The sequence below is a fragment of the Girardinichthys multiradiatus genome, chromosome 9 (assembly GCF_021462225.1).
Source record: "Girardinichthys multiradiatus isolate DD_20200921_A chromosome 9, DD_fGirMul_XY1, whole genome shotgun sequence".
In the NCBI taxonomy this organism is placed as follows: domain Eukaryota; kingdom Metazoa; phylum Chordata; class Actinopteri; order Cyprinodontiformes; family Goodeidae; genus Girardinichthys; species Girardinichthys multiradiatus.
This window is the reverse complement of record NC_061802.1, coordinates 16801062-16815855: the sequence shown is the minus strand read 5'-3', so window position 1 is coordinate 16815855 and position 14794 is coordinate 16801062. Positions and strand designations below refer to the sequence as shown.

General features: G+C 43.4%; 1 protein-coding gene across 1 annotated transcript in view; it reads left to right on the top strand.

Annotated features, from left to right (window-relative positions):
* LOC124874155 (insulin-like growth factor-binding protein 3) overlaps window positions 1-14401 on the top strand; it is a 35525-nt gene extending 21124 nt beyond the window's left edge. The window contains exon 4 of the mRNA XM_047375394.1: window positions 9871-14401. Within this exon, the coding sequence (XP_047231350.1) occupies window positions 9871-9993 (123 nt within the window). The 3' untranslated portion in view covers window positions 9994-14401. The remainder of the gene's footprint in view (window positions 1-9870) is intronic.
* The last annotated feature ends 393 nt before the right edge of the window (window positions 14402-14794 follow it).

Sequence of the window (14794 nt, the reverse complement as noted above, 5' to 3'; positions counted from 1 at the left end):
GCCTTTTGTGTTCTTTTGGTCAGCAGGGATTTTTGCCTTGGAACTCTCCAATGAAAATTATATTTATCCAGTCCCTTTCTTACTTTTGAATCTTGACCTTACTGAGGCAAGTAAGAATTGTGGTGCTGTAGACATTGTTATGGGTCTTTTTGTGATCTCCTTGATGGTTTATTGATTTGCTCTTGGAGAGGTTTGGTAGACCGGCCACTTCTTAAATGGTACACCGCTGTTCTGTACACCACCAATGTTTTCTTCATTTGTTGATAGTGACTCTCAGTTTGGCTATGTAACCCTTTCTAAACTGATAGTGGGCAATTACTTTTTTGTCATCTTTCTTTAGATCAGGCCATGATGTGCCGCTTTTTGAGATTGTTTAGCCTACATCATATTGTCAGACGGGTTCTATTTAATTAAGTTCTTGATAGATTTGGCAGTAATCAGGCCAGGGTGTGGCTAGTGAAAACAAAGCTTTCCAAAATTACAGGTCCTTCTCAAAATATTAGCATATTGTGATAAAGTTCATTATTTTCCATAATGTCATGATAAAAATTTAACATTCATATATTTTAGATTCATTGCACACTAACTGAAATATTTCAGGTCTTTTATTGTCTTAATACGGATGATTTTGGCATACAGCTCATGAAAACCCAAAATTCCTATCTCACAAAATTAGCATATTTCATCCAACCAATAAAAGAAAAGTGTTTTTAATACAAAAAACGTCAACCTTCAAATAATCATGTACAGTTATGCACTCAATACTTGGTCGGGAATCCTTTTGCAGAAATGACTGCTTCAATGCGGCGTGGCATGGAGGAAATCAGCCTGTGGCACTGCTGAGGTCTTATGGAGGCCCAGGATGCTTCGATAGCGGCCTTTAGCTCATCCAGAGTGTTGGGTCTTGAGTCTCTCAACGTTCTCTTCACAATATCCCACAGATTCTCTATGGGGTTCAGGTCAGGAGAGTTGGCAGGCCAATTGAGCACAGTGATACCATGGTCAGTAAACCATTTACCAGTGGTTTTGGCACTGTGAGCAGGTGCCAGGTCGTGCTGAAAAATGAAATCTTCATCTCCATAAAGCTTTTCAGCAGATGGAAGCATGAAGTGCTCCAAAATCTCCTGATAGGTAGCTGCATTGACCCTGCCCTTGATAAAACACAGTGGACCAACACCAGCAGCTGACACGGCACCCCAGACCATCACTGACTGTGGGTACTTGACACTGGACTTCTGGCATTTTGGCATTTCCTTCTCCCCTGTCTTCCTCCAGACTCTGGCACCTTGATTTCCGAATGACATGCAGAATTTGCTTTCATCCGAAAAAAGTACTTTGGACCACTGAGCAACAGTCCAGTGCTGCTTCTCTGTAGCCCAGGTCAGGCGCTTCTGCCGCTGTTTCTGGCTCAAAAGTGGCTTTACCTGGGGAATGCGGCACCTGCAGCCCATTTCCTGCACACGCCTGTGCACGGTGGCTCTGGATGTTTCTACTCCAGACTCAGTCCACTGCTTCCGCAGGTCCCCCAAGGTCTGGAATCGGCCCTTCTCCACAATCTTCCTCAGGGTCCGGTCACCTCTTCTCGTTGTGCAGCGTTTTCTGCCACACTTTTTCCTTCCCACAGACGTCCCACTGAGGTGCCTTGATACAGCACTCTGGGAACAGCCTATTCGTTCAGAAATTTCTTTCTGTGTCTTACCCTCTTGCTTGAGGGTGTCAATAGTGGCCTTCTGGACAGCAGTCCGGTCGGCAGTCTTACCCATGATTGGGGTTTTGAGTGATGAACCAGGCTGGGAGTTTTAAAGGCCTCAGGAATCTTTTGCAAGTGTTTAGAGTTAACTCGTTGATTCAGATGATTAGGTTCATAGCTCGTTTAGAGACAATTTTAATGATATGCTAATTTTGTGAGATAGGAATTTTGGGTTTTCATGAGCTGTATGCAAAAATCATCCATATTAAGACAATAAAAGACCTGAAATATTTCAGTTAGTGTGCAATGAATCTAAAATATATGAATGTTAAATTTACATCATTACATTATGGAAAATAATGAACTTTATCACAATATGCTAATATTTTGAGAACGACCTGTATATTGCTATTGAAAATTAATTCATGTATTAAGAGGAGTAGTGATTTCTTTTTCACTTTGAATCAGTTTAGTTTGGAAAGCTTGTTTCATTAATACATTTGTGAACTGCATTTGGTTTTTACTTGGATAATCTTGATCTGGTATTAGAATAAGCTTTTTAGCAGTACCTGATAAAGCAAAGGCAGAAGAAACTCTTATATTACTCTATGTGGTCCATGCAACATTTTTATACTGTATTTGTTTGTCATATTTGTTGTTTTCAAAAATACTTAACCCAGATATACATTTCGTTAGGTTCATAGCATAATTGTCTTAGCCATATTTGAAAGCCCGTCATTGAACCGCCACCTTAACATGGTGGAGGGGTTTGAGTGCCCAAATGATTCTAGAGGCTATGTTGTCTGGGGCTTAAATGCCCCTTATAGGGTCTCCCATGGCAAAAAGGCTCTGGGTGACGGGTCAAACTAAGAGCAGTTCAAGACACTCTCATGAGGACCACACAAACAAGGCACGTGACGCCGCCCGGTACGGCGGAGCCGGGGTCCCACCCTGGAGCCAGGCCTGGGATCGGGACCCATCAGAGAGCGCCTGGTGGCTGGGTTCCTCCTTGCAGGACCCGGCCGGACCAAGCCCTGAAGGAGAGGCCATCCCCCAGTGGGCCCACCACCTGCAGGGGGAATCGTGAGGGACCGGTGCAAAGAGGATTGGGCGGCGGACGAAGGTGGAGACCTCGGCGGCCCGATCCCTGGATGTTTAGGTTGGCTCTAGGGACGTGGAATGTCACCTCACTTGGGGGGAAGGAGCCCTAGCTTATGCGGCAGGTCCGAGATATCGACTAGAAAAAGTCGGGCTCACCTCCACGCACAGCGTGGGCTCTGGAACCCATCTCCTCGAGAGGGGCTGGACTCTCTTCTACTTTGGAGTGGGCCACTGGAAGAGGCAGCGAGCTGGGGTGGGTTTGCTTGTTGCCCCCAGCTCAGCCGTCTCGTGTTGGGGTTTAGCCCAGTGGGTGAGAGGGTCGCAACCTTTGGGTTGGGGACAGGTCTCTGACTGTCGTTTTGGCCTACAGGCCGGGCGGTAGTGTGGAGTACCCAGCCTTCTTGGCGTCCCTGTCGGGGGTGCTGGATAGTGCCCCTCCCGAGGACTCCATTATTCTGCTGGGGGATTTCAACGCCCGCGTGGGAAACGACAGTGACACCTGGAGAGGCGTGATCGGGAGGAATGGCCTCACTGATCTGAATCCGTGTGGTGTTTCATTACTGGACTTCTGTGCAAGTCACGGATTGTCCATAATGAACACCATGTTTAAACATAAGGGTGTCCATCAGTGCACTTGGCACCAGGACACCCTAGGCAGGAGGTCGATGATCGACATTGTTGTCGTATCGTCAGACCTTCGGCCGCATGTTTTGGACACTCGGGTGAAGAAAGGTGCAGAGCTGTCCACTGATCACCACCTAGTGGTGAGTTGGATCTGCTGGAAGAGGAGAAAGCCAGACAGACTTTGCAGGCCCAAGTGCATAGCGAGGGTCTGCTGGGAACGAGCCCTCGGCCAGGGATGTATTCAACTCCCACCTCCAGGAGAGCTATGATTAGATTCCGGGGTATGTTGGAGACATTGAGTCCGAGTGGACCATGTTCTCTGCATCTATTGTCGATGCTGCTGCCCGTAGGTGCGGCCGTAAGGTCTGCGGTGCCTGTCGCAGCGGCAATCCCCAAACCCGGTGGTGGACACCGGCATTAAGGGACACTGTCAAGCTGAAGAAGGATTCCTGTCGGCTGTGGTTGGCTTGTGGGACTCCTGTGGCAGCTGACAGGTACCGTGAGGCCTAGCGTGCCGCGGCCCGGGATGTGGCAGAGGCAAAAACGCAGGCTTGGGAGGAGTTCGGTGAGGCCATGGAGAAGGACTACCAGTTGGCCTTGAAGCGATTCTGGCCAACCGTCCGGCGCCTCAGGACGGGGAAGCAGTGCTTCGCCAACACTGTTTACAGTGAGAGAAGAGGCTGCTGACCTCGACTGGGGACATTATCAGGCGGTGGAAGGAGTACTTCGAGGATCTCCTCAATCCTACCATCACGCATTCCCTGGTGGAAACAGAGGCTGGGGACTCGGCGTTAAACTCTTTCATCACCTAGGCTGTAGTAACCGAGGTGTTTAAAAAGCTCTGCGGTGGCAGGGCTTTGGGTGTGGATGAGATCTGCCCTGAGTACCTCAAATCTCTGGATGTAGTAGGGCTGTCATGGTTGACACGCCTCTTCAACATTGCGTGGCGGTCGGGGACAGTGCCTCTGGACAGGCAGACCTGGGTGGTGGTCCCCCTTCATAAGAAGGGTGACCGGAGGGTGTGTTCCAACTACAGGGGGATCACACTCCTCAGCCTCCCTGGTAAGGCCTACGGCAGGGTATTGGAGAGGAGGGTCCGGCCGATAGTTGAACCTCGGCTTCAGAAGGAGCAGTGTGGTTTTCATCCCAGCTGTGGAACACTGGACCAGCTCTATACCCTCTACAGGGTACTTAAGGGTTCATGGTAGTTTGCCCAACCGGTCCACATGTGTTTTGTGGACCTGGAGAAGGCATTCGACTGTGTCCCTCGTGGTGCCCTGTGGGGAGGGCTCCAGGAGTATGGAATCGGGGGCCCTTTATAAGGGGCCATCCGGTCTTTGTACAAGTGGAGCAGGGGTTTGGTCCGCATTGCTGGCACTAAGTTGGACCTGTTCCCGGTGGATGTTGGACTTCGGCAGGGCTGCCCTTTGTCACCGGTCCTGTTCATAACTTTTATGGACAGGATTTCTAAGCGTAGCCAAGGGCCGGAGGGGGTCTGGTTTGGGGACCAGTGGATTTCGTCTCTTCTTTTTGCAGATGACACGGTCCTGCTGGCCCCCTCTAGCCAAGACCTACAACATGTGCTGGGGCGGTTCGCAGCCGAGTGTGAAGCAGCTGGGATTAAGGTAAGCTCCTCCAAGTCCAAGGCCATGGTTCTCGACCGGAAAAGGGTGGCTTGTCCTCTTCAGGTTGGAGGGGAGTTTCTCCCTCAAGTGGCGGCGTTCAATTATCTTCATGAGTGAGGGAAGAACGGAGCGGGAGATCGACAGACGGATCGGTGCAGCTGCCACAGTAATGGAGTCACTGTGCCGGTCCGTTGTGGTGAAGAGAGAGCTGAGCCAAAAAGCGAAGCTCTCGATTTACCGGTTGGTCTATGTTCCTACCCTCATCTAAGGTCATGAACTTTGGGTCATGACCGAAAAAACGAGATCCTGGATGCAAGCGGCTGAAATGAGCTTCCTCCGTAGGGTGGCCGGGCACTCCCTTAGAGATAGGGTGAGGAGCTCGGCCATTCAGGAGGGGCTCGGAGTAGAGCCGCTGCTCCTCCACATTGACAGGAGCCAGTTGAGGTGGCTCGGGCATCTATATCAGATGCCTCCTGGACGCCTTCTTCGGGAGGTGTTCCAGGCACGTCCCACCGGGAGGAGGCCCAGTGGATGGCCCAGGACACGCTGGAGAGACTGTCTCTCGGCTGGCCTGGGAACGCCTTGGGCTCCCCCTGGAGGAGCTGGAGGAGGTGGCTGGGGAGAGGGACGTTTGGGCGTCTCTGCTGAGTCTTTCTGAGTCTGCTATCTTTATTTCAAATAGTTCTGTTTTCGTTTGTGTTTAATTTGCACTTACTTTTGATAATGGGGAATACAATTTTATTCCAAAGAACTGTCAACATAGCTGCATAACCATTTAAGCTCTTCAGGTGCATACTGCCAAAGTGAGATGATTTTCATAAAAGTTAAATATGTTGTAAAAACACATTTTATCTTTCAAAAACATGAAAATAAGGCTCCTAAAAGAGTTTATTTCACAGTATTTCAGTGTCAATTTGTTTGTGTGTGACAGACCAGTAAATAAAGGATTGCTTGAGATGACTGCTAATAGTTCACGGATGAAAGAGAGACTGAGCAGAAATTCAAAGGTAGCCAAGCAACAGTGGAACACACATATGCACATTTTGCTCTTCTTCTCCCTTTCGCCTTTCTCTTGGCTTTTTAACCCTTGTTTGCAAACACACACACACACACGTATACACACAGTCCATGCACATGAAGGACTCTATCATCATTTACCAGAACACAGGAACACAATGTTAAGCTTGTCTCTGCAGTCTCGTCTGCTGGGTCAAGGCTAAAATAGAAGCTGTCCACAGAGTTAGAAGATGGCACAGTAAGGGGAGGCGTAAGACGAGGCAGGAAAAAGTGCAAATGAGACAGCTAAAGAGGAGGGCAATTGTTAGTAGGAAAAAGGTTTTCTGCACAAAATCTGCTAATGGTTCTGGAGTGTAAGAACACGGCATGTTGGGCGGCATATTCGCTCCCCAGACTCCTGCAGTAGTTTTTGGTGAGGTATTTTAATAGGGGTCTACCTCTATAAAGCTGCCTTTGATCATGCACTTAGGCTGCGCGTGAATGCTGGAAACAGACACCTGGTCAAACTCTAAAGCTTGTCTGTCTGCCTGCATCAGAGTATGAGGAGACGTTGTGCCAATTCATGACTATAATTTAGGGGCATTTGCAACCAGATCTAACAAACATGCATGCAGAACACTTTCTTGGTGATGGAAACTTTCTTTGGATGTCCTTACTCTGAAACAAAGAAACTTCATAACAATCGTAACAAGAAACATGCTTAGTTATGGGTTACTCATCGTGTAAAAGACAATTCATTATTTAAAGCTGTTAATTTGTCTCTAGAAGCTAAAGGCGCACAATAATTACTGACATGAAAAGGACGCTGTTAAGCTGCAAGTGTCAGTTGGAAGCACATTCATGGATAGAGCTACAGGTTTACAAGATGCAATCCCATGTTTTTCTTTTTATATATCATGGTTGTTTCTATTGGTTGCTTCATCCTTATATTGCGCATCAAGTAAGAAGTTAGAGTCCATATCGGTACTTACATAGATGCACTTCATATTTCCAATATCACATTATGAAATTAGTTAATTTATGCTCAGTTGTTAATGATCTCTTTCTATGTTTTTATAATGCCTTTTATGTTTGTGATACATAGTAGAAATTGATAAAATTTTAAAGCTTGTTTAGAAAGACTGACAACACCAAACATATTAAATTGTAATATTATCAACATAGCAGTCATACAGGGAAATTGTTTTCAGTTTTTGCATTTTTGACATTGCCAGTTGTCATTAGCATGAATATTGTTTGTGGATTTTTTTTCCTCAGTTTCCGTCCATCTGTCCATTTCCCTATTACAAGCCTGACTCCTTTATAAGTATCTGTATTGAATTTAAAGTGTTTCTTTTTATTCTTTAAAAACACTTTAAAAAGTTCCCAATCTACAGTTCCATAGATTGGGAACTGTAGAACTGTTCATGGTATTTTGATATCAAAACTGTGTGGGATCTTTAGGAAGGACATTACACTGTCTCTCATTCTGCTGGGGAGTCAAGATCTAAATTTTTTCCACCAAAGCGGTCCTGGAAGACATGCGCATCCAATCCCAGCCGACTGGTCTTTTTGTTGGATACTGTAATTACTTACTGACGAAACTCTGTCCTGGCTGGTCTCCTTCCCGTACACAGTAGGAGATTGCAGGAGGAATAAAGTGAGTCAAAGTTTAATCCTGACTCGACTGATCATGTCGCTTCACATGCAACCCAAATGAAGCTCATAAAGTTGGCACCCTACAAAGCTCGGCCCCCTGTGGGACATCTGATATTACTGCAGACATGTGTGTGAGCAGGTGGGAGGTATGTCTGTGCAGAGTCCTTACAAATCATGTTTGTGTGCAGCCTACATGTTTGCTGGTGCATGTTTATGTGAGCCCTCGTGCACACGCAGGGAATAATCAGCCCCAGATGAGATTTGAGTATCTGCCAGCTTCCCAGAATAGCAGCAATGCTTTCCCTGCAGCCCTCCAGCTGGCCTTGGCAAATATTTTACCAACTTCATGTTTACCTTCACACTCGAGGGTTCTCACTCCCTCACTCCCAATCCCTCTCTATCAGAATTAATCTGTTCTCCACCAAGTAAACTCCTCAGCAGAGGCTAAATCGGACAAACTCTGCAGCACAGCGGCCTCATATAGATGCCAGAGTGAAGCTCCCCCACACTCTGCTCCCAAAAAATTAATTCCCGTATCTCTCAGCAAGCACACAGCTGCATCGCCTGTGCTGTTTATCTCTAAACGTTCCCGCACATAAAAATTCAGAGATGGTCACAGGCAGCAAGGCATTCCTCTCACCGTGATCGATGGGATGTTTGCCTTTTTGGAGTTCTGCTGAGGCATTACAGCTGAAATTCATCATAAAAATAAGAGTCTGAATTTATATAAAACATTCCTGCATATATCTCACAATTTCTTACAGTGTCAGAGAGAGAGAGAAAGAGAGAGAGGTTTAACGTTATTTTCCTATTTTCACAGTGCCTTATAAAAGTGTGCATCCCACTTGGACTTTTCCACAATTTGTCATGTTACAACCACAAACTTTAATATGTTTTTATGTGGTTTGTGTTAACAACCATAAAGCAGTGAATAATCGTGGATGCGAAAAAAAATAATACATGGTTTTGCCAAACTAGGTGTGGGGTACATTTGAAATTCACTCTGAAATTCAGTGCAAGCAACTGCAGAGCCCATCTGTATGCAATTCAATCTCAGTATAAATACAACTGCTCTTTGAGAGCCTCAAATGTTTTCTAGAGACCATTAGTATACCAACAGTATTAAGTTAAAACAAGTCCCAAACTTCAAATTTCTAACAGACCACTGTTCAATGAACCATTCAATAAAAACGAAAGAGGTTTGGCATAACGGCAGATAACCCTAAACAGTAAGATCGCTACAGCATTACTCCGAGAAGTAGCCAAGAGGCACATGGTACCTTTGGAGGAGCTGCATAGCTTGACTGCTTAGCTGTGAGAATTTGTTGGGACACGTATTAGTTGTGCACTCCATAAATCGTTGCTTTAATAGGTGAGTGACAAGATGAAAACCATAAGATGACACATTAAAGCTTGCCACAAGCTATTTAGGGGATCGGGCAAACATGTGGAAGAAGGTGTTCTGGTCATATAAAACTAATTTTGAACTTTTGACCTACATGCAAACACTATATGCGGTGAAAATCTAGGTCTGAACAGCAGGGACAAGGAAGCTGGACAGTTTTGATGGAAAGATGGATGGAGTTAAACTCAGGGCAATATTGAAGAGGCTGCAACAGACTCGAGACAGGGACAAAGGGGGACCCTAAATATTCAACCAGAGCTCAAATGGACTCTTTAGCTCAAAACAGATTCATGTGTTAAAGGGCTCTGTCAAAGTCCAGACCAAAATCAATTGATTGAAAACTCATGTTCAAATACATTTTCCATCCAATCTGACTAAACTTGAGCAATTCTGCAAAGATGAATGGGCAAAACTTTGTAGTAGAGACATACTCCAAAGTTTTTAAATGGAGCTCAATACAAATGCCACAATTTTCTGTTTTTTTTTTTTTTTTTTTTTTTTCAAATCTATGTAATTTTTTTGTTCCACTTCACAATGTTCTTCTTTGTGTTAGTCTAAAATCATAAAATCCTAATAAAATATGCTGAAGTTCATGGTAATGTGGCAATATGTAAAAAGATGTTCAGCTGCTATAAATAGTTTTCAGGTTATGGTAACTGTTCCCTAAGGGGGAAAGATATCTTGTTTATCATCAGGTTTTGTAAAAACAAACAGCACAAAAGGCTTTCTAATTTTTCCATGGTTGTTTGTTTGCTATTTTTTGTCTGCAGTGCCGTCCATCCAAAGGCAGGAACCGAGGCTTTTGTTGGTGCGTGGACAAATACGGGCAGCCTCTCCCAGGCTATGATGACAAGCAGGGCAAGACGAAATGCTATCACCTGGAGAGTAAATGAGGGGGAGGACAGATGAGACAGCGCATGGATGGAGAGACAGAGGAGGAAAACAGCACAAAAAAGGGGGAAACGAAGAGAGGGAATGAAAGAAAAAAGGGGAAAAGAACAAGGGCCTGTTTTTGTTCTGGCATATAGATTGATGTAAACATTTGAAGGAACTTTGGACCTTTGGTTTCAGGTCCCATTTCAGGGGTGGGGGAAGGACAGGGGTTAGGGGGAGGGGGTTGCGCACACCCTCCTGTCCTTTACAGCTATCTGTCCCATGCTTAAGGAACCTTCATCCTTTCTTTAAAATATATTAAAAAACAATTAAGCTGAGACAGAACAGGAGGAAAGAAAAGAATCATATCATCTGCACTATTCTTAAAGAGGGAGAGGAAGGAGGGACTTTCCCACTCACTTTAAAGAGGACTTGTTTATGACTGTGACCCCCGCCCCCCTCCAAAACAGTCACACCAACACCGATCTATCATGTGTGTGTATGTTGTAAGTGTGTAACCGCAAGGTTTGTTTGTCTTTTAATCCATGAGCGCCTGCATAACTTACGTTTTCACAGCTGCTTGTCTGTGCGAGATGTTGTGTGAAAGCATGCTTTCCCAAAACAGCTGTTCTTCCTTAAACCCTGCTCCTTCAAACAATGCAGAAAAAGACAACACCTTCTGGCTCAGGGTCCATTATATAATGCAAGGTGTATGGAATGGCAGAGGTTTTTATGTAGCACATTGTCCTCCTTTGTTTTGCTTTTCTTTTGCTGCCTTTTTGCTGTTTGTCGCTGATGTACAGGGTAAATGGGTTGGAGTTAAAGTGCCTTAAAATCTTGTAATGCCTCCCTTTTCTTTCTGTCTCTTCAGTTCCCATTGCAGTAAAACTGTTTAAAATGTTGAGACTTGCAAAGTTTACAGCTTCCATTATTGCAGAATGCAGCTTTTGTTTCACAATTTCTGCAAACATTTTTTTTAATTTTGCAAACTTGCATCCATGGCATGATACAGTTCTTGATTTCTAAGACAATTCTAGAATAAAAAGGTAGATCAGAAGACCTCCTGCAAAGATGTAAGGTATTGCATGCTCTGTTTAACTAGATTCTGAGGAAAGGACATTCAAAATACCTCCCCAACCTAATTGGTGGATGTTCACTAAACGGAAAAGCCTTCTAAGTTAATCACATTAGTTCTCATGAGTGCATTAGGACGCTAGTTTGCTAATTAGAAACTTTATGGAAAACCTGATTTAGGATGGTTTCCTGGTAAAAGTGGAAGTTACAATCTACCTAAATTCTGCTTGCATGTTTACACATGATATTGATTTTCCATCCCAGTTTTTCCTTTTGAGTGCTGTTTTGGAATTAACTGTTTTCTCAGACTGCGTTTTTTGTTCGTCCTTCTCTCTCATTGTTCTTTCAGCTCTGAGGTCTTCCAGTCCTTAACCACACGCTATTATCATCAGCTTGTCCTCTTTCTACCTATGTGCCTGATCCTGATCCCTTTTCCCACCTCTTCCTGTCAGTGGTGCAGCATGGTGTTGGCTTGTTTCTATTTTTTTTTTTTCTTTTCTTTACGGGTCGAGTCAGGTGTGACTGTTTTGCTCTGCCACAGGTGCCAGCTGCCCCCTATGCTTCAAGCACAAGCACTTATAGCACTTTAGCTGCCCTGCACTTCACCAATATATGCAGTTAAAGACAATTGGACCTATCTGTGTCTGCGTACCTTTCCATGGTAATGCCAAACGTAACAGTGTAATATTAGAAAACAAAAATATTCCACTGAGAAAACAGAATGAATGTTAATTTACAAATTTAAGCTGCAGTTCTCTGAAAAAGCTTTAAAGTACCCCTTTATTTGTTTTTACTTCCAGGCAGACAGATATAGTCTTTGATTAGCAGTTCTCCAGGCCTTCTGAGGGCCTTTTTGAAGTTTTTCTTTGAAATTTAACAATTTGTATGTCCAGTCTTCACCACTATAATGTATTGTGTGTGTGATATCTCGTAAAATACTTTGATGTTAAAATGTTCAACACCTCAGTGCCAAAATAGGGTAATTAAGGACCATTTTGCATTTGTTCCATTTTTTAAAAGTTTTTATTTTAATTAAATGTTAGAATTTTGAAAGGTCAGTAAAGTTGCATGAATGTTCCCCTGCCCATGTAAGCTACCATTTGTTTTATATAAATAACATACACAATATTTATAAAACCTCAGAGGAATGATTATATAGGCGATTCTTTAAAGAACGATGCTAAGAATCCAGTTTGGTCATTAACAGATATGTTGTGAAAACAAATTTTTGCACCTCTCCACCAGTATTATACTGAGTTTTGGTGGAGTGAAATGGATGCACCTCTGTTTGAGACGTATCTATGTGGACTCCGTTTCCGCTGAATATTAGAAACAAGCACGTTGAGGCCTATAATAATTTGTATGTTACAAATCATAGCAACTAAAATTGTTTCAAGAAAACCTTTCAAACCTTTAGCCTAATAATGTTTTAGCTATGTTCACAGGCTTTTTCTTTTTAATTTTGCAGTTTTACAAGCTACTTAGGAAGGGAAAAGTGGGTGTTTGCTGTTGTGAAAGTAGTGATGAATCCCTCAAAGACATTAGAAAAGACAAATTTGCTCAATGGCCATGCGCATGTAACTATCGGTGACACTGTAGCAGAATAATGCTGTGGGAGTGACAGAAAGTGGTTAAATATACCTTAAATATGTTTTGAACTAAGAATGAACTTTTTTTGCATCAGTGGTGTAATAAGTGACTCGGAGTCTGAATATGGACAGGTTAAGACCTCTATCTCAGACTGCGGTTGGGAGGGATTGCTCTAGAAACACTTGGCCAACTGTGGGTTCTTTGAAATGGAGAAGAGAGCACCTGCTGCTTATTGAAAAGCATAGGAATGATGCATGGTTTCACATAACAGTCTTCGATAACACCTGAAAAACTCACTTTTTCACTTCGTTTTTTTAATTTTTCATAGATTGTACAACAGCAATTAAAATAGGTTGTCTCTATGACATTTGGATAGGTCCAATCTGCCTGAAATCTGCTCAGTGTTTGTTTCAGCTAACGTAACTTAAATCATAACTCTTTCACCACTTTGCTTTACAGTTGAAAGATTGTTCTCCTAAATAGGAAGTTGCTGGTTTATGCAAAACAATGTCAACTGGTAATATGACCAAACAAGTATAAAGAAAACAAGTATAAATAAAAACCGAGAGAACCTGGAAAAATGATCAACACTACTTTAAAACACATTGCAGGAAAGTCTTGGAGGCTAACTATGAAGCAAATGAGGGTGGTTTAAAACGTTTGGACTGTCGTGTAAACCAGGTCTTCTGGCAGCAAACATAAACAGCCCCTTGGAGTTTTTTTTTCCATTCAGTGCATCTATTTTTTCTCCTTTGTTTTTATTGTTGGCGCTTTTGTTTCTTTGAAAAAATGCTTGTGTGATTGCATGCCAAAAAATCTCCACAAGGTGGACGCAGCACCAAAAAGGCATTCACACACATGGCAGGGGGTCTTACAGAGGTGGTGCAGGCCTCTCCGTGCAGCTTCCTGCCCCATGCTCTTCCACATCCTGTGCACAGACTTGAAATGTGGAGAGACAGCTGAAGAGAGCCTGCCCAGTAGCTCAGTAGCACCACATCGACTTAACACGCTCAGATGGTGGCAACTTCCAACAAGCCTGTTGGTGCTATATCCCATCTATTCAAAGACTTGATGCAAGGGGAGGAACAAACAGAAAACTTTAAGCTATTCGCTCCCTAATATTTGTACGTGTCTTTTTATATATTATTATTATTATTTTTATTATTAGTAATGTTTCCTGGCCAGCTTCATATCTGACTAGACATCTGTACAGTACTTAAAAATAAAACATATTTATCTATGAAAGAATAATAAGCTGATCCAAAGTAGTTTTTCTTATGAAGAATTCAGTGACTCACCGATTGCACAGCACAGTCTATATGATTCAGTGTATTTTTGGGGACTATAATCACTAATGAATGTTTTCTTCTTAAAGAACTGTTTCCTTCTGTTGCCAACCTCCGCACCCTTTGGGCAAAACCGTGTCAGTTTGGCATTCAGGTCATCCATGTTCATTGGCCCTTAAGGACAGTGAACCTCCCACAACATCACTTCCCTCCATGCACACCCAGCCATCGCGCCTCTACCAGTCAGCGCAGAACCAGGGTCACATTTCTGTACCATCACATTTTATTTTGTTACCCCCTGCTTCCTAAACATGGAGCTCTCTCTGTTCACAGGTATTGTAATGTTTTATCCAAGCTTCTCGTGGTGCAAACTACAAATCACAAGACTAATTTTTTTCCTGAGAAGAAATGATTTTACATCAAAATATACTTTATATTTGATGTCATTTTTTAAATAATAAATGAACACATTTTAAGACCTTTGGGTATGAGCTTCTGTTATGTTTCTTTTGTGACTTGCATCAATGATCATCTGATTGTTATTAACACGCAGCACCATCATCCACACGCGTTGGCATCTCTGTGTTAAAATCCTTAATGTAAATTAGTATTTAACACAATCTCGCACTGACATTATTTAGAAATTGGAATACAATATTTCCATTTTAAAGAACTGTTGATGCCAACAGCAAGCCAACAAGTTGCGTGGAAGGTATGACGGAAAAAAAAACCAATTTCTATCCTAAAATCATAAACACAAACATGTCAAGTTTGCTAAATGCTAGACTACACCTGGAATTGTGTGCTGTGGACAGATGAGTCAAAGATTACACTTTCCGGCAGCAAACACTCCAGGTGGGTTTGGCATAAA